At 61.3% G+C, this 26470-nt stretch overlaps 1 protein-coding gene across 1 annotated transcript in view; it reads left to right on the forward strand.

The window, feature by feature from the left end:
- The window catches only part of AGPAT3 (1-acylglycerol-3-phosphate O-acyltransferase 3), an 81103-nt gene that overhangs the window by 43609 nt on the left and 11024 nt on the right, over positions 1-26470 (forward strand). Inside the window, exons 2-4 of the mRNA XM_047099098.1 lie at positions 16518-16744; positions 24140-24309; positions 25373-25534. Coding sequence (XP_046955054.1) covers positions 16567-16744; positions 24140-24309; positions 25373-25534 — 510 coding nt within the window. The 5' untranslated portion in view covers positions 16518-16566. The remainder of the gene's footprint in view (positions 1-16517; positions 16745-24139; positions 24310-25372; positions 25535-26470) is intronic.

Genomic DNA, 26470 nt, shown 5'->3' on the forward strand with positions numbered 1-26470 from the left:
CTCCACGGGGCCCCTCCGGCTGTCCGGCCCCCTCCTCACTGGGCCCCTGATGGCCCCAGGGTCAGCGGGGGTAGCAGAGAACCTGCCCTGGGACCACACGATAACAATCACAACATGCTTGCCGTTGCGCGTGGCCCCGTCCCAAGGGCGTGGTCACCACCAGTCAAGCAGGGGGACTGGAGTGTGCCGACTGACTGCACGGGGAGAAACTGTTTCCTCTGAGGAAGTGTTACAGAGTTTTAAAGGATACTTTTCCCGTGGCTGCTCTCAGCGCCAAGAACTCCTGCCAACACACGCTCTTTCACCCTTTTGGCGGAAATCACTAACGTTCAGGCGCAGGGAAATAATCCGGAGACTACGTTCCCGTGACGCTTTCTTGTGCAATACGTTCAAATTAGCTTTGTTCTCCTCAACCTAACGAGGAGGTGTGGAGAACGAGAGCCTCGAGGGAGGGCGGTGGCGGGGGTGAGGGTGGGGAGAGGGTGCGGGGAGGGGGGCTGGGGGGCAGCTCCCGGGCCTGGACGGCGCGGCCCCCGGTCTCAGGGGCTGGAGTTTGGGAGGTGTGTCTGGGGGGCTGCGGGGGCAGCCGGGAGGGGTCTGTGACCCACTTTCCACTCAAGACGAGTCATCGCGGCCACGCCCCGGAGGTCAGGCCGGAGCGCCCAACGGAAGCCTTTCCCAAGGAGGGCAGGGCCCGTCCGGCCTCACAGGGTCCTCACGGGATGAGTCAGGGCCACCTGCCGCCCTGCACGGAGACCTTGGCTGGGGGGTGGGCCTCACGGCCCCCCAGGCCCATGTCCTCACGCGTCACACACCGAGGTCCCCCACGGGCTGGTTCTGCGGACGCACGTCCTGAACGGCACTCTGGGAGAGGAGGGCTTTCTTTTCGTGACCCATTGGAGAGGCGGTGGTCCGGGCGCCTGGCAGGGAGCGGCACTTCCAGGGCCCCGCCGTCCCGGGAGGACGGGCACGGCTACATTAGAGCCAGTCCGCCAAGGCCGCCAGCACCCGGGATTAAGGACTTGGAAAAGCCTTAGCCAGCAAGGCGGTGCTCAGGACAATCCTCTGAAGCCCCTTCCAGTGGACGGAGTGCAGGGTAGTGACCCGCCTTCTCTCCTGAGATGTGTCAGGCCAGAAGCAAGATGACAGATGCTTCTAGAAGGAGCCTTGCAGTGACCCGTCCAGAAGCCCCAGAACCTGCCGCCTCAGGGTCCCACGGGAGTTCCTGTGCTGCAGACTCACTGTGGTGCCCGGGGTGGGGGTGGGGGGGGCGGGGGAGGTGCAGGGTGGGAGCGCTGGCCCAGTCTCCCGTGTAGGAGAGTGACAGTAGTGACTTCACTTCCCCCTGGGACTGCGCCCTAGCCCCGAGGAAGGTTCCCCAGCCAGAAGAATCCTCAAGACGCCCTCATGATCAAATACCCCCCACCCCACCCCCACCCCGCTTCCTCAGGTGTCTGCTGAGGCCTTCTTCACTGGGAGCGGGTTTCGTGGGGTGACGCTTCTGTCCTTGGGCCACCTGAGCTCGCCTCAGCCCCGTCACAGATCCCAAGTCTCAGGGAGACGGGGGAGAGGCGCACACACACCCCCACCTTCCCTCAGTTCCTCCAGCACAGGCTCCCCAAGAGTAAGACGTGTGGCTTTCCCCCCAGGAACCTTCCTCTGTCGGTAGCTGTGGGCTGGGACCCGGCCCCGAGTACAGGACGTCTGTCCATCACCTGGTGGCCCAAGCACGGGCTCCCCGTCACTAGCTGACCCCACGGCCCCGCCCCAGGCCGCGCTGTGTTGGGGTCGTGCCATTGTGGCTTCGGAGAGGTGGGGGAGAGATGGTGTGTGCTTGTGGGCCGCTGACCTGCGTCCCGGCCCAGCCCCGTGACACCAGCAGCTCCCGGTGGCTCCCGGCAAAGCTGCTTATTGGATTAGTGGCCCCGCGGGCCCCTGCAGCAGGTGGGGGGAGGCTGGCATTTAGGGAGTCCTGTTTTCGTCTGGGCTGCTCTGTGAGGCCTGCAGGGGCCTGGGGCGGGGGGAAGGCGGCGCCTGGAAGTGTGTGTTCCCCTTGGGGCTGAGCAGATGGTCCTGGTGGCCCTGGCCCGTCGGACACGGGAGCCATAGTCTGGACGTAATCCCTCTTCCTTATCCGCCGGCCAGGGGCTGACGCTGCTCAGGCCGCTGGTCTCCTTCTGTCGGACTTTCACGGGCACAGGCTTCCAGGGGTCCGAAGATGCTGTCCAGCTACTCAGCCTGCCTTTTCTCGGGCGTGTGCACGGCCCTGGTCGCCGTGGCCCTGGCCTATTACTTCTACTGGTGAGTACGGCCTGGCGGGCTCTGGGCCGTCCCTGCGCAGGGGCCCCGGGCCTCGCTTTTCTTCCGCTTCCCCTCCTGTTCCTCATGTGCCACAAACTTCCCGCTTGGGAAGGGGCCCTCGTGGCCGGCAGGGAAGTCGGTGTCAGTCCTGCCGGTTGTGTCGGGGCTCAGCCCAGGGAGATCCCACCTCGCCCCGCCGCGAACGTGTCTCTGGGACGTTCTGGGACGTTCCTGGAGAAGGTTCCGGGGCCGGGCGCCTGGCGCCAGGAGCAGCTCCGTCAGCTTCCTGGTGCTCCCCGACCTCTTACCCCGCGGTGGGCGCTGGGGGCTCACGGGGTGGTCCGTTGATGAAGTAGAAAGTGGTAGTTTCCATCACGGAGAGGCCACCCCGCTGTACCCAGGCAGGCTGAGCTGCTTTGCGGTGAGTCACTCGCAACCGTTTCTGGCTGTCGTGACCCGCGCGCGTACTGGTTCTTGCTGGGAGGTGGGGAGTCCGAGAGGTGGTGCTGACCCCACCGGCCTGGGGTTCCTGAGACTCGGGTCCAGCCCGACCCCACACCAGGCCGCGATGGTGAATGGGGCGCGTGTGCTCCAGGCCACCTGTTTCCATCTGTAGAATGGGAAACCGTGTGCCCTGTCTGCACGTGACCGTCTGTAGCCGGGGCACAGGGATGGGAGCCATCGGGTGGAGCCGGCCCCCGCCCGGTGCTGGATGTGGTCAAGGTGGCCGTGGGGAGACCCGAAACCCCAGGTCTGTGGCTGACTTCATTTTTTAGGGCCAGAAAATGGGGTAATTTCCGGTGAAGAGACATTGAGACGTTGGCTCTCGTGAAGGTTCTGGCCCAGATTAGTTTTGTTTTCTTCAGCACACGGTCTGGCTGGGAATTCTGTTTGCCCGAGGCTTTCCCTTCTGTTGATCCGATTATCACTTCTGTTCTGACGATGCGGAGGGCGCTGCACACGGTGTGTTCGGGGGCTCCGTGCCTGCGCGGCCCCTGCCCTGCAGTCCAGGACACGAAGGCCCTTTCCTGCCCGCTGGGAGCTGGGAGCCCCTTCCTCCCCAACTCCGTATCACTTACCGTGCAGAATGAATTTATGCCCGGGAGTTATTTGCATTTTAGATCTTACGTGAAAACGATTGATAGAATTTACAAAGAGTTACACGGGACCACAGAAAGGTAACAGGGGTGAGTCAGGGGAAGAATCGGCCCAGGTGAGGGAAGGAAGGACTTTTGTCCCCTATTGAAGGAGCTCCGGGTCTTGGCCAGGTGGTTCCCCAGACCTCGCTGGGGCCCCCAGGGGACGAGTGATCACTTACTCTCGTGATAAACTTCCAGATGCTCTCGGCCAGGGGAGGGGTCCACCAGCCCAGGGGCGTGTCGCAGCAAAGGTGCCCCCCTCCCCCCCCACCCCTGTCCTGGTAATCGATGGCGTGTGGAGGCCAGGAGAGGAGAGGCAGCTGCGGTGTGCTGGCAAGGGCACGGGCTCCCCGGGTCCCCTCGGTCCTGACACTTGCCCCAGCCACTCAGTCGTCGCTCCATCCACACGTGGACAGAAACCCAGACGGAAGAATGTTTTTGCAGCTTCTTGTGATCTGGCTGGCAGAGTCGAGCAGCCCCAGCTGTGCCCCCGTCCCCCCGCCCCCGTCCCCGTCCTTGTCCCCCACGCTCAGAACTGGGAGAAAACATTGAGGTTTTCTTGCCCTGGGTCTACAGAACGGTCTCCTCCCCAGTTTGTGCTGGGCTTAAGTGCTGCCTTTTCGGCCGCCAGTCTCCCCGGGCCCGGAGTCCCACCCAGACTGGTGTGCGCTCAGCCAGCCTGGGCTTCTGGGGCGCTGTGACCGGCACCGAGGGGGAGCCCCTCCCCGGAAGGTGCTGGAGAGGAGTGCTCTGTTCTGGTCAAGATGCCTCCGGCCGTGCGAATTTGTGAGCACTTCCAGGAGAAGCTCAGGGTCAGGGAATAGAACTCTGGGCTCCAAGATGCCATCAGAGACCCACTTCCTTCCGAGGCTCTGCCGTGTGGCCCGGCTGTCCTCTGCAGACGTCACGGCATCCAGGAGAGACACCTTCTCGTCCGCTGCCCTCTTGCCGGCGACAACTGTCTCCGTGGTGGGCTTCTCCACGTGCCCGGAGGTGAGCCCATCGCTAGCAAGAGGGCCGGACGCGGCCAGAGCATGGCCCCGGCCCCGTGCCGGAGCGCCGCTTTCGGAAGCGTCCCCCCTCCTCCCCCCTGCAGGTCTGTCAGCAGAGTGACGTCGGGGCACAGCAGCCAGGGAGGCGACCGTGCTTCTCTGAGAAAGCCTGGCTTCGCTTCTGGGTGTAAGACCCCCAGGACCCACCTGTGAGACAGACACAGGGAGGCGTGGGTTCCCCCAAGCGCACACTCACCGCCTCTGGTCGCCCACCGTTACTTCTCTTCGGCAACGTCGCCGGCACGTACCCCCGTTCAGACGTCACGCTCACCGTGAAACGCACACGGACCTCGTCTTTGCTTCTTTAAATTGTTGAATGACATCAGGGCCGGAGCCCCGCCTCCCCGCCCGTCACCCGGCGCGACCTGGGGGCCGTGGCTGACCTCGTGCCCTCTGAGGAGACCTTAGGAAGAGCTGGGCCGCCCTCCCTCTGTATCTCAAATATTTAACAAGTTCACTGGCCTAAGTGGCATTTCGTATGTTGGTTTAGGGATCTTCCTCATTTTAAGGAGCGCGGATTCCTGCCGCGAAGAACCAGCTGCACAGGGGAAAGATGTTTTACATCTTTACGAGGGACAGAGACGTTTAGGGGAGGCCTGGGGCGCCCTCACTTCCAGCGCTGCCCGCACACCCCCGCGGGTCCCGTCCCTGCAAGCTCGTCGTCGGCGTAGGCAGCGCCCCGGTCAGCGGTTCCCCCACGCTGCTTTGTTGATGAGTTTCCCCGTTATCGCAGCCGAAGTATGGCTCTGGGTTCTCTGGGCTCTTTCTGGAAAGACAAACTGGCACCAAAGCCCTTACTTGAAGTTACAACAGTAGCTAGTTTTAAAAGTTAGTGACTTACAACCATGTCCGATAGAGATGTCTACCATGGCCTTCAAGGTGTGTGTGTGTGTGTCAAGAATCAAAACCTTGGGGTGCCCGGGTGGTCAGTCAGTTGAGCATCTGACTCTTGACCTCAGCTCAGGTCATGATCTCACGGTTCATGAGATCGAGCCCCACATCGAGCTCTGACTCGATGACAGCTTGGAGCTTGCTTGGGATTTTCTCTCTCCCTCTCTCTCTCTTTCTCTCTTTCTTTCTCTCTCTTTCCTCCCGCCCCCCTCTCAAAATAAATAAATAAACCTTAAAAAAAAAAGAATTAGGGGCACCTGGGTGGCTCAGTCGGTTAAGCGTCTGATTCTTGATTTCGGCTCAGGTCATGATCTCCCAGTTCGTGGGTTCGGGCCCCACGTCGGGCTCTGCCCTGACAGTGTGGAGCCTGCTTGGGATTCTCTCTCCCTCTCTCCCTCTCCCCCTCTCTCTCTGCCCTTCCCCACTCACACTGTCTTTGTTGCTCTCAAAATAAATAAACTTAAAAAAGAACCAATTTAGAAAGAATTAAAATCTCACTGATGTCGGCTGCCTGAGGGTAAGCGGGTCCGAATCACAGAAGCTTCAGAGGCTCACTGACAGAGCGTCGGGTCAGACCGCGGCTTCGGCGTGGCTCTCCTGGGTGTGCATCAGGCCTCCTCAGCGTGGGGTGCGCCGTGCAGTTTCCCCAACGAATGTGACCGTGAGGCCCTCTCGTAGCGGGTCGGTTCCTGGCGTCAGTGTCTCAGTTACGGAGTTTTACCAATGCTCGCGATGATTTAAATATCTGTCACTGGTACGGAAAGCGGCACTTTTACGAAGGCTCTTTTGGAACCCGGTGTGTTTATGAAACCCTGACGAGTTTTCAGGGACACTCCTACCTGCCCTTATTTCATCCTTGGAGCCAGCCCGTGGTTCTGGTAGTAAAGGTCCTCTTACCCTCACTTGCAAATCAGAAACCGAAATTCAGAATGATCACGTCACGCGCTGAGGCCACAGACACGGGACAAGAACCGTTGGCCGAGCCCTGGGCCCAGTGCACACCTGCCCCCGTTCCTCGGTGGAGAAACCCACGGTGGGCGTGGGGGCCCCTCCAACGTGTCCGCCGAGCTGAGACCTGCAGGTCATTTTCCCTTGACCGAGTTACACGAGGACTCTTTTCACCTTTAAAGGTGCTATTTCGCGATCAGCATTAACCCAGACCTTAAATCGCTTTATATTTGCATTTCTCTGAGTTGGCAGCCTGCCCGGTTTAAAGGAAAGTGAGCTCCCACCCGTCCCTTCCTCACTCTGGTTCTCAGGGTCGTGGCTCCAAAGCCGTCCGGCCGCTGATTCCCGACCGTTTGCTGATGCTCCGTTCCGTGACTCACTAACCCACCCAGTTCTCTCGCCGATATTCACCAAGTGTCCATCCACCGCGTGCCAGGCGCGGCTCTAGACTTTTGCTTCTCTGCGAGTGTGACAGACACCTGTCACTCCTCACCGCCCCTGAGTTTGCTGGGTCAGTATTATTTTTAGTTATTTTGCTCTTCCCTCAATACTTCAGTATACTTGAACTTTCACTTTGTGTTGAATCAACTGGAACAAAGCCCTCCTGACCTGCTCTGTGTAAAATAACTTGGGTTCACGACATTCGTATCTGTGCGGTCGTTATAATGGAGTTCTCCACGCTTCTTTTGTAGGTCGATTTCAAATATTGAAAATCCAGAAACAGCATTCACAATAAAACTTTTAATGAATTGGCTCCTGCCGATGCCACAGAGAAGGCACGAGAATCCCGTCATTAAGTCTGTGCTGCTTGGAGGAGGAAGTCGCTCGTGAAGCCAACCGTAGAAACCCACGCCCCGTGTTAGTGCGATCTCTGTCTGCACCACAGTTTCCTGGCAGGGTTTTTTTTTGTTACTTGAAAATGTTAATTGCTTCGTTTTTATTTTTGAGAAAAGAAACCTATTTCTCCTTCAATACCAAAATCTTCTAGCTCCTTGATCGTATTCTTTGTGGAACAAATTCTTTGTTCTTGAAAGATCTCGGGTTCTGGTTTGGAGCAGTTTCTTTCCGGGCCACCTACGGGTGTTTATCCCGGCATTTCCTTCCATTGCGTAACGGGGTGAGTTCTTTGTCTTAAATCCCATGTCTTTCTCCTTCCTTCCTGTTTCGCTGGACTACACCCTCAAGTAATCTTTTCACAAAGGATCAGCAGAAGTTCCATTTTCTGAAACCTGGTCGATCTCAGGACTGCCGTGATTTCCGTCTTCATTCTTTGTGTCTCTCTGGTCCTGATGGAGGGGAAATGGCATTCAGAGGGAGGAGGCTTTACTACAGGAGCTACTTACAAAGGGGCCAGCAGGGATTGGGGAGCGGTGAGAAGGGGAAAACCCTGGAGTCGGCACATCCTTACTGACAACGTACTTCGTTCCAGCCAGAGCTGCGCGGGGAAGGGCAGGGCCCACGGAAAAGTCGGAGGATCGCGGAGTCCAAGTTGACTTCTCTTGGTCCCAGGGTCGAAATTCTGTGAAATTTGTAAAGTGGCCACATTTCGGAGTGTGCCGAAGCATGAGGTTCTGGGGGACATCTGTGGCGCTCCGCCGCTCTTGACCCAAGGGTTCCGGCCCGGATGCTCCCGGGGACTGGGTGACGCTCGTCACGGTGCACGTGCGGTAAACACGCATCATGCATTCAGCAGGCTTTGATGGAGCGCCTGGGTATGACACCCAGACCCGCGTGCTGGCGTCCCAGAAACGGTGGCTTAAATGCGTGCGACTCGTCCTCTCTGCCTGCGAGGTCTCGGCCTCGGACGACCCGCGTCTTCCACGCTCTGGGCCTTTAGGCCCCGTATGTGTTGCTTCATGCTGACCTCGAGCCACCCTTCCTCACTCGGGGCAGAAGGGCAGAGGGCGTCCCAGAAGGATTTGTCTCTTGTCCTAAAACAGACGCCTTCTTGCAAGTACCTATGGACGTCTCCCCTGTCCCCCCCGTGTCCCCCTGCCTGGAACTGGGCCTCACGGCCCACACCAGTCACTCCAAGAGGGAATGGGGTTCCTTTATGGCTTATATCTGGGGGCTTAGATCCCATCTTGGGATTCGATTCTCACCAGGAGCGGTGTGGCGGGAGGGAGCCCACGGTGGCTGCACGGGACTCGTGGGCCCGGAGGGGAGGTTGGCCTGTTGTTTAATTGCCTCTTTTCACCCACTGGTTGAGGAGATATGTGATGCTAAAAGAGCCTCCTGATTCCCGTAATGGTTTTAAGTTAATTTTGTATTCTATTTATTGTAACGTGTTAAACACAGTAGAGGGGCGCCTGGGTGGCTCAGTCGGTTGAGCGTCCGACTTCGGCTCAGGTCGTGATCTCGCGGTTCGTGGCTTCGAGCCCCACGTCGGGCTCTGTGCTGACAGCTCAGAGCCTGGAGCCTGCTTTGGATTCTGTGTCTCCCTCTCTCTCTCTCTCTCTGCCCCTCCCCTACTTGTGCTCTGTCTCTGCCTATCAAAAATAAATGTAAAAAAATAAGAAATTTTAAACACAGTAGAAATACACACGTGCCTCAATACAAATACAGCAGGAAGTCGACACGTGTGTGAGGCGTGGTGTTTGCTAAGCCAGTAGCCCCACTTGGCGTGTCCAGCAGGGGTGCACCTGCTCGGGCGCGAGGGCCCGCGGGCCGTCAGCTCCGGTCCAGCTCACTGGTCTGCTTGTCTGTCCGCGCGGGCCGGGGCTCGCTCGAGGCTTTGTCGTAGTTGTGACATCTTGTGGGCCGTTCCCTGGTCCCGTGCGCGGTCTTCTCGGCTTCTCTTTCTTGTTTGGTTCTCCACATGAGCTGTAGCACCCGCCTGTCTAGTTCCCGGTGAAGCTGAGGGACCGGTTGGTGTTTTAATTAGGATTCAAGTGCATCTGTAACTTAGAACGGTTTGCGTGTCAGTCGCGTATCACCATCTAACCCACGCCCTCACAGTGTGGCACTTGTGTCCACCACCGGCTTCTGCGGGTCAGCAGCCCGGGCCGGGCCCGGCAGGAAGGGGCGTCAGTGTGGCTGCAGTGGACTGGCACCCGCCTGGGGCTGTGGGTCCACCGTGCTCCGCGGGGCCCGCCCCCCACAGGCCGCCCCGGGACCCCCGCCCGGTGGCGCGGGGCACGGGGGAGGCGGCAAGGCCCTGAGGGCCGAGCTGGGGTCGAAGGACCGCGTGTTCTCCGTGTGCAGAGCCCTGAAGCCAGCGGGGCCCCAGCGCCGGAGAGGGGACCCCACGTCCTGACGCCTGCCTTGCCAGGGGCGGGGCACAGGGAGGGCAGTGTTGTTCCCTTTGCTAGGCCTGCTTGTTGTCTTTCAGGGTGTTCTGCCGTGTCCTAGTGCGGGCTCTGCCGTCAGATCGTTTCGTTGCAGACACACGCGGGGTCTTGTCTGCCGTGTGCCTCCCGCACCTGCGTGTCCGCGTGCAGGCGTGCCCACTGGACGGCGGTCCCCGGGCTTATCTTCCTGCCTTAAGTGCTTGGACTGTGAGCCTGCTCCCCACTTGCTTTAGGAGAAACCCCTGGTCCTGGACATGCAGTTTTTCTGTTTCTGCTGCTAGAAAGACAGTGGAGCGACCCGGGAGCCGCCAGCGGCCGGGGCCCCAGAGGATCGGGGGGTGGGGGCAGAGCCGCCAGCGGCCGGGAGCTCCCCATCTTCTGTGCGTGGCTTCCGGGATTGCTCTATGGTCTCGGATGACCACCTGAGGCCAGTGTCCTGGGGCTGTTGGGTAGAAATGACTAAACTTCTCTGCTGTCTTGGTCCCTTCTGATGACTTCAGTCAGAGCGAGTTACTGAACGTTCTGAGAATGTCGATCTCTGTACATTGTGTTAACTGCATTCGGCACTCTGTCATCTGTTGTTTATAGTGGCACTTTGGTCACAGTGGATTCTCTGGGGTCTGCGGGATACAAACCTGTCATTTGCAGGTAGGGATGATTTTGTTCCTCCTCCTAGACTTTTCGGTTTCTCGGTGGTTCTGGGAATCTGACGAGGCGACAGACGATTGTTAGCAAAGAAACGTGTCCTACTTCTTGGCCCGTAGAAGGATAAGATGGTCCCTGCCAGTGAATTTACCCAAGAACAAAAGGTAGTCCCTTAAAGACTCGGAAATAGGATCGTGTTTGTCTGATCTACAATTCTAGTTGGCCTCCTAAAAATACCCTTTCCGCTTCCTGGCCTTGTCAGTAACATGATGATAGGATACAGCCTTTCCCTCGGCGTCGTGGTCAGGTCAGCGTGGACAACAGTGGCCATTGTGCTCTCATTCGTGATGTCATCGATGGGTGCAGGGTCACCCTCTGAGGTGGTGCCTCCCGGGCCGCCGGCCGTCGCCTGCCCCTCCGTGTCATCGTCAGAAGGATGTCTGCCACCAGCGCCCCTCCCGCCCCCGCTCACGCCAGGTGGGCCGTGGGCCAGGAAGCCACCCAGTGCCTCTTGCCCCTGCCACATTTACAGCCAGAGGGAGGAGCAGCCGGTCAGGGACCAGTCAAGGGGCTAGACGGTCCTGCTGTGAGTGACGTGGATTTGCTCCCGTGCGGCCCGGGCTGGCCGCTCGGGGAGCGCGAGCCTTACTCCTGGCTCCGGGCTGCGTTTTGGGCAGTTAACGTTGCGTCTACGTGTCTCGGGGTAGCTCGAGAATATTCGAGACAGTGTTCACTCTCGACTCTCCCCTGTTCATGGGTTTTGTCCCTCAGTGTCTCCTGACTCAGAAACAACAGAACGGCCCGTGCGCAAACCAAACACCCAGGCTCGCTCCTGGGGTGTCCTCTGTGCGGCCAGCCGGCAAGGCCTTTCTGTGGTGCCTCCGGGGGACTGTGCGTGCCTCACGCATAGGCCTTCACGGGTGGGACGGGACAGAGGGAAGGAGGGAAGGTAACGGTTCTGCCTTTCTGTTTCATCGCGGGCTTTGAATTCGGATGACTGAGATCCGCATGAAATTCAGTGGCTCTTTCTGTCTGTAATACATCAGAAACGCTGCCCTCTGGCGTGTTGAATGTCTTCTCCCATCGCCAGCCGCTGTCGGCTCACAGAGAACACTCGGGGCCAGCTGAGGCCACGGCTCGGAGGGGCAGCGGTCCCAGAGGGGTGGTCCCACGGCTGCACCTTCCTCTGGTCCCCGGGGTCGGGCAGCAGGTCACCGGGAGAGGCAGCCAGAGCAGAGCAGGAGACACGGCCGAAGGGGCACCCGGTGCCGTCGGAGGACAACGGTATTGGTTCGGGTCCCGTGCCGCGTCCCCGCTGTGTGCTGGGGACACCCTGGGCGGAGGCACGCGAGGCACGTGGGCGGAGGGACTGGCACCGAGTCTGAGTGTAAGTGAGGTGCAGTCGGTCCCCACGCGGTGGTTCCCTGCACGGAGCCCGTGCGGTGGAGACTCCCGGTGCCGCCCTGCCGGCCTCGGTTTCTTTCCCACGCAAAGGCTTTGTCAGAAACGTGGGAGTTTCCACGAAGACGGGGGACGGGGTGCCTGGGAGGATATCTGAAGGTCAGACCACCTGACTGGCTAGTTCATGAACAAGAGGGACCCAGGGACCAGTGCCGGGAAAGAGGGGCCCTGGGCATCTGGGGATGGGCCCTGAGGCAGGTGCAGGGGACGGAAGGCTCTGCCCTTGAGCGGTGAGGCGGGGCCAGGCTTCCTGGCAGGACGTGGGAGGGGCCTGGGGTCTGGGGACGAGGCTGGAGTATTTGTGGGAGGGGTGTCACTCCACTAGGGTGGCCAGGACAGAGCGCCCCGGGCCGGGCAGCTTCGGCGGGCAGTTCTGGAGGCTGGCTGTCTGAGATCCAGGGGTGGGCGGGACTGGATCCCCGTGAGGGCTGTGGGGGAGGGATCTGTTTATAGACTGCGTCACCCCCCCCCCCCGCCGTGTATGTCTTCCCACATGGTCCCCCTCTGCGGGAGACCGTGTCCGAATCTCTCCCTACGAGGACACCAGGCAGGTTGCTTTACGGCCCACCCCAGTGACCTCATTTAACGCGATCACCTCTTCAGAGACCCCGTCTCCAAATACAGCCACATTCTGAGGTGCTGGCAGTTAGGACCCCAGCATGTCTTTTGGGGGACACCGTTCGCCCATAACGGGAGGTGCCCCAGTGGGCTCTGAGAGCAGCCAGGGGCCTCACGTGATGGCGGTGAGGTGCCGCAGTGCTGCAAGGTGCTTCCTCCCTTCCCCTCGTGGCCCTAAGCCACAGACCGCTCGGCCGTGGGCACCACAGGCGTGTAGCAGCAAAAGCACCGGGAGGGACAGGGTGTCAGACCCACCAGGGGTCCCCCTTTTTCGGGGGCGGGGCGCTAGAGCTGGGAGGAGGGTCTGGTTTGGGCTCCCAGTCCTTCCTGCCACACCAGAGGGAAGGCTGGCTGGCGTCCCCAGATGCCCCGGGTCGGCGTCTGTGGTGGCTGGCGGCCCCTGAGTTCCGTGTGAGGCCGCGTTTAGCTCATTCGCCTGGCTTACTGCCCTCCCGACAGGCCAGTGGTCCGTCCTTGCCTTCCAGCCCTGAGGGGGTGACTCCACCCCACACCCCCACCTTGAGGAGGGGTGCAAACTCAGGAGGCAGCCACCTCGCCGTCAGGATCAAGTTGTGCAGATGCGGGCTTCCGGAACGATCTAGACCTATTATCTAGTGAAGGGGCTTAGAGACAGGCCCAGGCTTCCTTGCTCTGTCGGTGACGGCGTCTGAGCATTAGTGAGGGGGTACCAGGTACACGGGCCGGGGCGGCCGCCTGCCACAGGCCCCAGGGGCCGCTCCTGAGAAGCAGGTGGCCTCTTCTGAGGCCCGGGCGCAGGGGGCTCACCCAGGTGTCCCGTGGTCACGGTCACGGACGGGTGAAGGGCCGAGTTCCAGGCCTTTCCTCGTCTTCCTTTGTTGGATGCGCAAATCGGGGAGCAGCTTTGTGGCCGAGGCCCGGGCCCTGGCCTCCCCCGTCGTCCTGAGCTGCAGGCCTTGAAGCCGCTTGGGCCCTTCCGGTCCTCAGTTTCCAGCGGGCACCAACAGTGGCCACAGGGGCGCCCGGTGGCGCTGTGGCCGTAGCCAAGACGAGACGCAGACCAAGCGTTTAGGATGAAGTGTCTTCAAGTAACCCATCCAGGAGGAACTGTTTGGCTTAAAGCCTCGCGCATAAGAAATGTAAACTTGTTCGAGAATGTTGGGTCGGGAGGCCGTTGAGAGACTTCATGATGTATTTCGTCACAGCGAGGTCGCGTGAGGCGGCACGGGAGATGCAAACCCAGCGGGGAAGACGGGAGGGAGTACGCTCCCTGGCCTCCCAGAGGAGGGTGGTGCCCCGTGTTTTGAGAGGGGACGGTGACAGAGGCTTTTGAGCAGTGAGGCGTTAGACCCCCTTGGCTGCATCTAAAAGAACGAAGTTATATTTAGAAAGTAGAACTTCACAGTGTGCCAGAGTGCATAGCGCTCGCATATTTAAAGTCGGGTTTAAAAACGTAGAGACTGACTTAAACTCGTCCGGTGAGAAGTTAAGCCGGTTTTGTCGGGCACACAAGCCAGCGGTCTTGGCGGCCTGAGTCGAGGGCTCCCCCGGCCGTGCTCCTGCCCCTCCAGTGGGAGGCCGAGGCCGGGGAGAGGCTGGGAGCGTGTGGGCCCAGTGGGAACGGGGCGTCGCCCCACCCCCACCCTTCTGCAGGGGACCCCTGCCGCCTGTCCCCGAAGGCCTGTGATGCCGGTGTCGGCGGCCTGTGGCTGGGGCGCCAGCGTCCAAGCAGACAGTCGGCACGGGGTACTCTCGCAGGGTGGGAGGGAGGACCCCTGACCGCAGTGGGTGACGTTCCTGAGGGTGGAGTCTGGCCCCCAGGTGAAGTCGTGCATTTTGACCCCACTTCTCGGGTATCCGGGCCAGATCCTGACAGCCCGGCTGACCAGCAGCAGGGGAACATGCCGGAAGACGGCCAGCCTCAGCAGAGCCCCGGGCCAGGCTCACTTTCTGGTGCCCGAGAGCCCGGCACACGGCAGCTAGGACCCACCTAGGGTGGCTGCAGCAGGACAGGTGGTGGCCGAGGCTCACAAAGAAGGGCAGTCATCGGAACGAGGCTCCAGGACCACTACCAGCCCCACGCCACATCCATCCGCCCTTGTCAGGTCCCCCACTTAGCCCCGGGGATCAGCCCTTGTCAGGTCCCCCACGTAGCCCCGGGGACGCGGGCCGGGAGGCCAGCTGGACCCAGACAGGAGGGTGTGGTGCTGGCGATGGGGCCAAGGGGTGGGTGCAGCTCTCCGGGGGGTTCTGCCGATGGACTTTTAGACCAGAGCCTCGGGGGCAGACCAGGGACTGGCTCCTTACCTTCACAGCCGCGGGGGCTGTTGTGAAACAGGGGCAGGGGTGGAGTGTGGCCCCCGCTGCTCACAGCCCGAGGCCCGCCGGCAGGTGCAGGGGCGGAGCGGGGCCCCCACGCCGTGGAGGGAGCTGTGGTGCACACTGAGCCACCAGGCATGTCCCCTGTGGGTCTCCTCGCGTGAGCCCGCGGGAAAGGAGGCCGGGTTCACGGTGCCGGGCGTGGAGCGGTGCCGCTGGGGCAGGGGCGAGGGGAGGCTCCCAGACTCGACCACGGCAGTGGCTTTCCAGGCCGTCCCGCCGCACAGCAGTGAGCGCGTCTGAGCTGTCGTGGGTTGTACCTCGATAAGGTTGACTTTAACCTCAGATTCTCCTACCTCGCGCCCTAGTGACGGAAACAGCAGGTCGGCCACAGAACCTAGGAATCTGCCTCAAAAAGCATGACGGCTGAGGTGCCGCTCGATCTCTGAGCGGGCTTCCGGGGACCCTGGTTATTCTGGCCCACGTGGCCCGAATCCGAGATGGTGGGGGTGCGGGCAGAGCCGGCTCCGCTGGAGCGGTGGGGTGCAGAGAGCCTGCCACGGGCCGGGCTCGGTGCCGGAGGGCGGACAGCGATGCCACGTCTGGCCAAAGCCATTGCCTCCAGGGCAAGGAAGAAGCGTGTGGTCAGGCCCGGCCGGCGTGTCTGAGACTGCTTTACCGAAGGGCCCCTGCCCGTGGGAGGAGCGTGGACCCGGCCTGACTGCCTACTCTGGAATTGGGTCCTGCTCCTTCTCTCGCTGTGACCCTGAGCCAGGCACGGAGCCTGTCTGTGCTTCTGTTTGCTCAGAGGGGGGTTTGCAGTGACCCCTAGGAGGCAGCAAGACGCTTCTCAGGGTGGGCACTTCAGACACAATGGGCTGGGTGGGTCGGGATTGCTCGTGGGGCTGCGGGCATCCGAAGGTCTGGCTGGAGCTGGACAGTCAGCCTCCGCGTCCAGAGCCTGCCGCTCACATGTCCTCCTGGCAGGGCGGCCGGGTCCCCCAGAGCCAGCTATGTAAGGACCGGGGGCCGGGCAGAGTTGTGCTTTTATGACTCGGCCTTAAAAGTCACTGCACCTTATTTCTGGCCCAGTCGGTTTATTCTCTGGGGGTGGCCGGTTCCCGGGTGCCCGCGGGTGTGCTCGGCTTGTGAAGTGACGCGGGGCCTGCCCTGGAGGGTCGGGGAGCCCGGTGTGTGGCTCAGAGCCCCCTCCGCGCCCCACCCCCAAAGAGGGCGCGGGCGCCTTTCCCGCGGACCAGGTCTGCGGGTGCACCGGCCGCGGGCAGCCCTGAGTTTGCGTCACGACTTCCTGCTTGGTTCTCTTTCCACAAGGGGGTCACGGGGCAGCTCACGGGACAAGTTCAACCAAGAAATGTGAGCTTCTGTCTTCACCGTTGAAAATAAGAAATGCATGTGAAAAGGGGACAAAAACTGGTCAGGTTCCTGGGTGAGTCACCGCCTTTGTGTCAGAGCCAAAACAAAGGCTTTTAGCTTAAAAAGTACACCACTGTTTGGGAATTAGGAGGCATTAGTTACGGTATCGTGGATCTGTTTTCCTGGAGAGTTCGTGTGCAGTTTGACGACGGTAAATGCGTGGTAAAAAGCCTAAAGTAAAAACTGCCTGTCATGCCGTTTCCGAGAGGGAATCACTGGTAATGCTCGGGGACATTGGTTCCAGTCTTCTCTGCCTCTCTTGTGTGCCCGGGGGTGTCCGCGTGTGGGCCTGTCGGGTGCGGGGTGGGGTCGCGGGGCGCGGCCCCCGTGAGCTGCCGGGGGTCGGGCCCCAGGTCGGGGCCGTGCCGTGAGCACCGCGGATCCGGATCCGTCCCCGGGGCCCGCGCACCCGCCTGACCGCTGCCCCCTGTCCTTTGCAGGACGGCCGTTCTCGCTGAAGGACCCTGCACTCGCTACTGAGCGGCGACCATGGGCCCGCTCGCCTACCTGAAGACGCAGTTCGCGGTGCACCTCCTCATCGGGTTCGTGTTCGTGGTGAGCGGGCTGCTCCTCAACTCCGTCCAGCTGTGCACGCTGGTCCTCTGGCCCCTGAGCAAGCAGCTGTACCGCCGGCTGAACTGCCGCCTCGCCTACTCCCTGTGGAGCCGTGAGTGTGGCCCGCGCCGCACGGCTGGGGGGGGGGGGGGGGACGGGGGGGGGTCTTGCTGCCGGACGAACCCCACACACGCCGCTCCGTAACGGGCAGGGGCCCCGGGGGTGGCGAAGGCTTCCGATGACGCGACCGGGGGGCGGGGGCCTGGCTGGCCACCCCCGGGCTGGGAATTGGGGGGTGGGGGGGTGCTCCAGGGTGCTCAGGGCTGGCTCTCCTGGCCAGGACACGAGCAGAAAGACGCTTCCCGCCCCCCCCCCCCCCCCAGACTCTTGGTCTGGCTGACCCAAGTGACGTGGCCGCACTTGACCGCTCGGGCCCGCAGAGACCAGTTTCCTGAGGTTTAACGTGGGGTTTTGGATATTTGAGAACAAATGCAACTGAGCTCAGCACCCCCCAGCCCCGTCCCTGCCAGCACACGGGCCGGGGTCGGCTCCCGTGTGCTCCGCCAGCCCGTCACCAGAGCGTCGTGAGGCAACCCTCGGGTGGCCTGTCCTCTGGTACCTATCTGAGCGTCTCTCTGTGGAAGAGAAGGGCTCCTGCCTGCGTCCTGGTTAAACAGACGCGCGCGGACGTGTGTGTCCGAGGCCTGTGTGGACGTGTGTGTCTGAGGCCTGTATGCACGTGTGCGTGTTCAGACCTCGACGACAAAGCCCACCGTTGACAGAGGTGAACGCCACACGGGGGCCTGGGGTGGGGGGGAACCAGGCACGTGTCAGGAGGGCAGCTCGCCAGCGGGCGTCCACAGCTCGAACAGCGGCAACTTCTGATGATTAATCCACAAAATGAGGAGATATGTGCAGAAGTACATACGTACAGACATTCTCGTGTTGTCATTTCTATATTAGCATAAAAGTGGCGGCAGCCGCAGTGCCCATGAGCGGAGGCCGGCTCCGGTGAGTCCGCCTGGCACAGCCGTTACCGACCGGGGACCGTCTCTCGACTTGATAGAGAACCGTCTTCAACGTCCTTTTTTCCTAAAGTCTACTCATTTATTTTGAGAGAGAGAGAGCGAGCGAGCATGCACAAGGGGAGGGGTAGGCGGGGAGAGAGAGACAGAATCCCAAGCCGGCTCCACACCGTCAGCGCGGAGCCCGACGCGGGGCTTCGAACTCACGAACTGTGAGATCGTGACCTGAGCCGACACCAAGAGTCGGACGTTCGACCGACGGAGCCACCCTGGCGCTGCTTAAGACACACTTTTAAGCGCAAAGGGAAGGTCTCCCGCAAAGTACGTGGCATGCTGGTTGTTTTGAACACCGGGTGTATGAGGTGTGTGCACGTCTCCACGGCCGTTCGTGCCCAGAGGGTCTCAAGGGGTCAACGGGAGACTGAGTGTCAGGGAGTGCAGGGAGGAGGGCCTTCTACTTTTTTTCCTTTTTTGTTTTACTTATTTGCTGTTTATTTTGCCTTTTATTTTTTTTATGGTTTACGTGTATTTATTTACACGTCTGACTTTGTGCCGTTTCCATTTTTTCGCGTATGGCCATGTTTCTTTTCCACTAAAGAGAGAGTAATAGCCACCGTGTGCCTGCCGTGTGGGGAATGGTGGGTCTCCATTCGCCTCCCGGTTCCGGGGCAGAGAAGGGAGCCCCGTCGAGGAGGCCGTGACCTCCCGCTGCCTCTGCCGAGGCCAGCACACCGGCCTGTGGCTTTCTCTTGCCTTACACACGTAACAGCTTCAGTGCCCAGGGTTTGGTTTCTTTTCCGGATGAGACACGATTTGTGTGTGGGGGTGGGGTGGGGGAGAACCAGAATTCCTCTGACACGAAAAATACAAAGAGTTGTTGAGGAGCGTAAGACGTGATGTGAGCACACACCCAAAGGGCAAATGCTAATCGATAAAAACAAAATTGTAGACTCCGCCTCCAGCAGGATCCCGAGGAGCTCAGTCCAGGAGAAAGCCGGCTGGGTTCACAGGAAGTAAGGGAACCTCTCAGCCCCGCCCCATCCACCCAGCAGAAAGCGGGGTGCTCACTGAATCTCGAGGTTGCCTTCCAGGGGCCCCAGCTGGGCCCGCTGCAGGGGAGGGGGGACGCTGGGTCTAAACCAGGACCCGGAGCCGTGGCCGCCGGGGAGCAGGTTCGCGGCACCTCTTGGGATCAGTAGCTCCGAGTTAGACCTGAGGAATCTGTCAAGACAGATAAGATGGGAATTCACGGTCCGAGGAGAACAAAAGACTGACAGACAGCGACAGGTGTGACAAAGAATCAAATAGAACTTCTATAAATAAAAACCGTAATTGTAGTTTTTAAAGCGAACGCTTAGAAAGACGCGTGTTCCGTCACGTTGGACCCTGCTCACGAGGGAACGGGCACGCGGGGCGCACACGTGCGGCGGAGCCCCGCCAGGGAAGTGTGACACGGGAGCGACGAGAAGGAAGGGCGGACGCGCAGGTCTGTGGGGGGACACGGGGAGGCAGCGCCGGGGGCGGTGATGGCCGAGGACGCCCCCGGATGGACAGAGACGTGGTTCTGTGGCTCTAGGGGGACAGCGCGTGCCCAGCAGGGAAATAAACAGAATCCACACGTGGACCTGCCCCAGGGAAGTCACAGCCCACGGAGACAAAGGGCAGGCTGTACAAATACCCAGACAGCAAAGCCGGGCACCTGCCGGCTGGACAGATGGGCCTGGTCTCGGCCCAGCGGGGTCGAGTCAGGGGCTGGGAGGCCTTGACCCCGAGGGAGCCTCACCACCCTGGCCCAGCTGCCTGCACAAGTCAGGAACAGCCCGAGGCCAACGCACAGTGGCAGCCCTCACAGCCCACGGACAAGCACCTGAAAACCGTCTCTGGTGAGAATAAAGCTGACAGCACGACAGGGGCTGAGCTGCAAGAAAGACGTCAGAGAAAACGTCAAGTAGGTACCTCTGAACGATCCTATTACATAGTGATGCCCGGTTTGTGAGGCTGAAACAGGGGTCCGGGTGGGGATGGGGGGCGCAGTGTTCCGGTCCCCCACCCCCACCAGCCCTCCATTCTCATATTTGCCAGGAAGAGAGCGGCCATGTCACCATTGGACTTGGCTAAGGGAGGGCAGGGTGGGAAACAGACATCAGACCAACCTCAGAACTATTAGAACAAGGTGAATTAAACAAGCAACGACAAATGCTTTTTTGCAAAACAGACAAAGTAGCGGAGAGCGTGGAGAGGAGAAAACGTGCTGGAGGGGTGAAGCGGGCTGGGTGGGGCCCCTCACCCCCGCCCCCCCCCCGCCCCCCAGCAGCCCGGCCTTCTGCTGCTGAGTGCCAGGCCATGGGAGCCCCCAGGGCACCTGCTGAATTTGGGGGTGTTCTCCACGTTACCCTGAAATACAGGGGCAAGTCCTCCTCATGTTAGGGCCGCGTGGGAGGCTCCCCTACGTTCCGGGGGCGCGCGGCGAGCCCTGGAATCTCAGTGCCCCCGAACCTGCCTTCTGTCCAACTGGATGTGTGGTCCTGTCCCCGCCCCGTCAGGCCTGGCGCCCTCCCGCTGACCTCCGCGTTCCCAGCATGACTGTCGTCTGGCCACGGAGCTTAGGGGCACACGCGTGGAGACGCATGGCCTGTTCCGGGCCGACCCGGCCGAGACTGAAGCTTCCCGGCTGCAAAGGAGAAAACCGCCAGCCCCACAGCAGAAGCTGATGCAGGGAGCGCGCACGCAGCGATGTTCCTTGCGGGGCTGGGGTAAGCAGGGAACGCCCGCTCGCCGTGGAAGGGAAGGGCGAGCATGTACCTGAACGGAGGGAATCGCAAAAAGATTAGTGGGGGCTCAGGAGCCAACCAGCAGAACGGCTAATTCCAGATGCTCCCCAGCTCGGCCGGGACCACAGGCAGGGACCCTCCGCCCACCGACGGCTGGCAGGAAAGAGCGGCCTTCCATCAGGCGACCCTCTGAAAGGGCCCATCTCCAGGACAGCGACAGGGGGCGGCCGGTGTCCGTCCGTCTGGTCACTCCCGGGTCAGACCTCTCCCTCCATCAGAAAGGCGGAGGTCCCCAGTGCTGGCCACGGCGAGGGGCTGCGTTAGGAGGGGGAAGCCTGCCCGCCAGCGCACATCTGCTTGTGGGACGCCACCCGTGTCCTTGCGCGCAAACGCGGGTGCCACGTGCCCATCCGCCCCCCACAGGGCTCTTCTGTGCATCCGGGCTGCTGCCCTGTGCTTCCCCTCGGCGGTCGTGGGGACCCGGAGAAGCCTTACGTGCGGTCGTGATGTGCTCGCGTCCCTCCGTTCTGATGCAGCGCGCCTGCATTTGTGGCCGCCTTGAGATCCAACGCATGGCGGGACGTGGTCATCCTCTGCCTGCCTGCGGAGTGCGGCCGGGCCGGGCCTCAGTGTCCTCACCGCTGTCACCGGCCAGCACGAAGGGCCGGTGGCTGTTCTGAGCCCGCGCCGTGGTTTCCAACGGTGTGCTGTCCAGGCCCGTCCTGGGAAGCGGTCGTGGCCACAAGGGGTGTGTAGACATCATTATAAGTGCCAGCGTGAGCGAGGCACGTGTTGTCAAGCCTAAGTGAAGACACGGCCTTGAAAAAGATCCTTTTTAGAAAATTCCGCGTCTTGCGTCAGTCTTAGATGAGCACTGTCTCGCTCTGTTCCGGATGCCTCCGTGAAACGCAGCGATGGCTGGGAAAGCCGGCATTTGCGGGACGTTGACCGCGTGGCGGACCCCACAGCTGGCGCACTGCCCTCGCTGCCCTTGGCGTTTCTGAGTCTGGAGGTCGAGGCATCAGTGGCCCCTCTCAAGCTGACGATGAGGAAGCGTTGCAGAGTCTGCCCGCACCTCCAGCGGCATCGTCCACGGGAGTCGACAGTGGGACACCTTCAGTGTCCATCAATGGATAAGCGGATGGAGCAAATGTGGTCCGCGTACAGTGGAAAACAGAGGAGGAACTCCTGCCACGTGTGACCACACGCAGGCAAGTGCCGGACCTCGTGCTGAGCGAAATAAGCCGGTCACAGAAGAAGCACCGCCCGGCTCCGCTCATACGAGGGACCCGAGGTCGGCAAACCCTACAGGCGCACAGGGGCGTAGACTCTTGTCGTGCGAGGTGAGAAGGTCCGAGAGGTCCGTGGCCACCAGCACCGTGCCCACGCGTAACGATGCCGGCTTGTGCGCTGAAGGTCTGTTAGGAGGGCAGACCCCAAGTCTTCTTACTAGAGTAATAGGAAACCGCTTCCTGGTGCCCTAGCCGATCGCTTTCGGAGCCACGGTCTCACCCACGGTCTCTCGTGGACCAGCGTGCACCTGGAACTTTGCCCAGGCCCTGCCGGACTGCTGCCATCGGCTAAATGACAATCGGCCGGAGAGGGAGGGGCAGGAGCAAGGCTCGTCACCTGGTGTGGGCGTCTGTGGGGTGCGGCTCTCTGGGGGTGGGGGGGCCAGGGGAGCCCGGTCCACAGGGGATGTGCTTCCAGATGCACAAGTGGCCTTGTGGCCTCCCTTCTTTCTTTCCTTTTCTTGTCAACAGCTTTACTGAGATAAAATTCACCCACTTAAAGTGTACCGACCAGTGGTTTTGGGGTTCAGCCCAGAAAGGAACCCCGACCCACCAACGGTCACTCCCCTCGTCGCCGCGGTCAATACGCTACTTTCTGTCCATGGATTTGCCCATTCTGCACATTCCTGCAGCAGGTGGTCCTTGAAGACAGACTCACACTGAGCACGATGTTTTCAAGACCCGTCCACAGTGCGGACAGACATCGTGTCCCATCCGTCCAGCAGTCTGGGCGCTCGGGTTGTTTCTGCCTTCTGGCTGTCACGAACGATGCGGCTGTGGGCGTGCGTGCACAGGCTTTTGCGTGGACATCTGCGTTCGTGTCCCCCGGGCAGATCCCCCGGGTGGGGTCGTTGGGTCTTCCCACCTGTCTGTTCCGAGATCGCGCCCAGTACTGTTCCAACCACGGCACCTGCACCGTTTTTGCGTCCCCACCGGCGCCGTGCGGGGCTCCAGTGTCTCCTGCCCTCGCCTACACTTGCCCCCGTCTGTGTGTGACCGTGGCCGTCCTGATGAGCGGGAAGGGATGTCTCACTGTGGCCCGGGTGTGCGTTTTCCTGATGACTGACGATTCTGAGCATCTCCTTGTGTGCTCGTTGGCCACTTGTGAATAACCTTTGGAGAAGGGTGTGTTCGGATCCTTTGTCGTTCCACGCCCCTGCCTTTCTCCAGTGCAGTCCAATGTGGGATAGACGTGGCCACGACTGGCGGGTGCACGGGTGCTGAGTCAGCCTCTGACAGGTGGCCTCTTCTGTTGACCCCGCCTTGGGTGGCAGGGACTTCGGCTGGTGAGTTCAGGTATCATCCGAGGGGCATACTTCTCATCCAGCTCCCATCACGGAGGAAGGTGAGACCCCAGAGGCTGCACGATCGGGAGCGTGCCCGGGGCAGAACTTTTGAAGCCCCCACATTAGGCCGGGCTGATGGGGACGCCCATCAGAAGGAGAAACCAGCCTCGGTTCTCTGCTTCTTGGGTATTAACGTCATAAGCTGTAGCCGGTTGAGTCCTCCAGAGGCCCCTGTGAGGAAGCTACTGTTTTCTCCTGTCTGTAAATGGGGACACTGAGGCCTGGGAAGTCAGGCTTGGAGCCCAGTCTCCAGGCCCTGCCCTCCATCCTCAAGGGACGGTCCCCTCAGAAGACGGATGGGCTGGTACCGAGAAAGAATGGGGCTGCCCTGTGGAGACCCTGAGCCTGCAAGTCGGGCTTCCTGGTCTGTGAGGTCACCTTTTTGGGGACTCCTGGCCCGGTCGGTGGGCCCACACTGGCTGGCAGTGGCTCAGCACAGCCACCCTGCTGACCACAGCAGTCCCGCGGCTGACCGTCCGTGCGCCCACCCCTCTCCCCTCCCAGTCGGCGGCTGCAATGTGACAGTTCCTCAAATCACAGCACGTGTGAGAATCACAACTGGACACGAAGACATTCCTCTGAAATTACTGGCTTCCTCTACTTCCGCTTTCTGGTTTGTCTTCTACCTGACTTACGTTTAAATTTTTTTAATGTTTGCTTATTTCTGAAAGAGAGAGAGAGAGACAGAGCGTGAGCAGGGGAGGGGCAGAGAGAGAGGGAGACACAGAATCGGAAGCAGGCTCCAGGCTCCGAGCTGTCGGCACAGAGGCCGACGCGGGGCTCGAACTCACGGACCGTGAGATCGTGACCTGAGCCGAAGTCAGACGCTTAACTGACTGAGCCACGCAGGCGCCCCTACCTGACTTTTGTTTAGAAAAGGTAATTATAATTTTGGAAAATCTAACTTATGAAACATAAACCGTCAAGACTCATTTCCAGCAGGAAATCCCGCTCTGGATGGACATTCTGTAAACGTCCCCTGGAGCACAGGCTCGGCCTGTGCCCGCCCACAGTGGGGGCCCGGGTCCGAGCACAGCCCCCTACCCGCTCACGCCGCTCCCGTGTGTCCGCAGAGTTGGTCATGCTTCTGGAGTGGTGGTCCTGCACGGAGTGCACGCTCTTCACTGACCAGGCCACGGTGGACCGTTTCGGCAAGGAGCACGTGGTCGTCATCCTCAACCACAACTTCGAAATCGACTTCCTCTGTGGGTGGACCATGTGCGAGCGGTTTGGCGTGCTGGGGGTGAGCCACACGGGGGTCCCAGGGAAGTGCGGGGGGTGAGGGATGGGGGGTCCAGGGAGGTGCTGGCAGTGAGGGGTGGGGGGTCCTGGGAGGTGCTGGGGGTGAGCCACACGGGGGTCCCAGGGAGGTTCTGGGGGTGAGGGATGGGGGGTCCGGGGAGGTGCTGGGGGTGAGGGATGGGGGGGGTCTCGGGAGTTGCTGAGGGTGAGGGATGGGGGGTCCGGGGAGGTGCTGGGGGTGAGGGGTGGGGGGTTCCGGGGAGGTGCTGGGTGTGAGGGATGCGGGGGTCTGGGGAGGTGCTGGGGGTGAGGGGTTGGGGGTCCTGGGAGGTGCTGGGGTGCGGGATGGGGGGTCGCGGTAGGTGCTGGGGGTGAGGGATGTGGGGTCCACAGAGGTGCTGGGGGTGAGGGATGGGGGGTCCGGGCAGGTGCCGGGGTTGAGGGTTGGGGGGTTTTTGGGAGGTGCTGGGGGTGAGTGGTGGGGGGGTCCGGGGAGGTGCTGGGGGTGAGTGGTGGGGGGTCCGGGGAGGTGCTGGGGGTGAGGCATGGGGGGTCCGGGGAGGTGCTGGGGGTGAGCCACGTGGGTGTCCCTGGTGTCTGGGTTTTCCTTCCCAGGAAAGGAAGTCCCCTGGTCCCTCTGCTCCCAGAGTCTGAGGTCCGGGCACCCACAGCTCCCCGGGGCTTGTCTTGAGCTCAGGTGTCTGACTTTTCCTCTGGGGAAGGCTTACCCAGAGTCCCTGCCAGCTGAGCTGTGTCAGGTAAGGGCCCCGCGTGGCAGGCCGAGGAGCACGATGCAGAGAAAGCCGCTGTACCTGGCGGCCCCGGGTCACTTTCAGGCAGCCCCAGGCCCGGCGGCCACGGCGGGCGCCCTCCCTCCGCCAGGCCTGCGCCCCAGCCTCCTCGCCTGTGGGACATCGCACCTGCGTGCTTGGGGTCACGCTGAAACCGGCGGCCGGGCTCTGAGCCCGGCCTCCTCCCTGACGGCGAAGTCCCCAGACACCCAGCCGGTCCGGGGCGCCTGAGCGGGTTCTGACCCTCGCCACCTGCCCCCCCCCCGCCCCCAGAGTTCCAAAGTCCTGGCGAAGAGGGAGCTGCTGTACGTCCCCCTCATCGGCTGGACGTGGTACTTCCTGGAGATCGTGTTCTGCAAGCGGAGGTGGGAGGAAGACCGGGACACCGTCATCCGGGGGCTGGAGCGCTTGGCGGACTACCCCGAATACATGTGGGTGAGTGCCCGTCGGCCGCCCGTGCCCAGAACCCCCGCGGCCTGGGCCTGAGCCGGCCGCTGTCAGCCCACGGGCTCTCCTGCACCTGAACTTGCAGGCCGGGGCGTCCCTCCAGGGCCGCCTCCTCCACCCGCTGCAGCCCAGACGGGAGCCCCTTCCTGCGTCCCCAGCGGGGCTGTGGGACCAGAGCTGCCCTGAGGGCCCCTCAGGAGACTTCTCTGCGGGAGCAGCTTCGGGGCGGGGGGAGCCAGGTTGCGGAGCAAATCCCAGGGACCCCGTGGTTCTGGGGGATGCATTTGTACCTCGGCCCCTGCCGAGGGGCCTGCTGTTCACAACATCCACCCTTCAGGCACCTGGGTTTGATGGGATGGCCCTCTGAAATTACAGATATCAGTCGGTTTGAAGATGACGTCTTTCTTTTTATTTTTTAAGTTTGTTTGTTTTTGAGAGAGAGAGCACCCGTGCGCACCTGTGTGAGTGCGCGTGTACTCTGAGCGGGGCAGGGAGAGAGAGCACGCGTGTGAGCAGGGGAAGGGCACAGAGAGAGAGAATCCCACGTAGGCTCTTGCACTGTCCGCACAGAGCCCGACGTGGGGCCGGAAACTCCGGAACCGTGAGATCATGACCTAAGCTGAGAACGAGAGCCGGACGCTTGACCAACTGGGCCCGCAGGCGCCCGAACGGCGTTTCTCTTTCTAATCTTTCTTTCCGGTCTCTGGCAGAGTAGTTCTTTGAGAAGCGGCTCCCCTCTCAGCATCTCTGACCCTCACGTTAAGGCAAAGGGATGAAAGCCTGTTTTCCGCTCAGGGGGGCGGAAGGCCGCAGGGACACCTTCCTGCTTCCGGGAAGTTGCGTTCTGCATTCTTTGAGAACGAGTGAAATGCCGTTAGCCGTTGGGTGAGGGACTTTGTGTGGCTGGAGCGTGGATCGCAGCCC

This window comes from Lynx rufus, unplaced genomic scaffold (genome assembly GCF_022079265.1).
Source record: "Lynx rufus isolate CCGP_SWC_20201006 ecotype Redwood Valley unplaced genomic scaffold, mLynRuf1.p SCAF_5, whole genome shotgun sequence".
Lineage (NCBI taxonomy): Eukaryota > Metazoa > Chordata > Mammalia > Carnivora > Felidae > Lynx > Lynx rufus.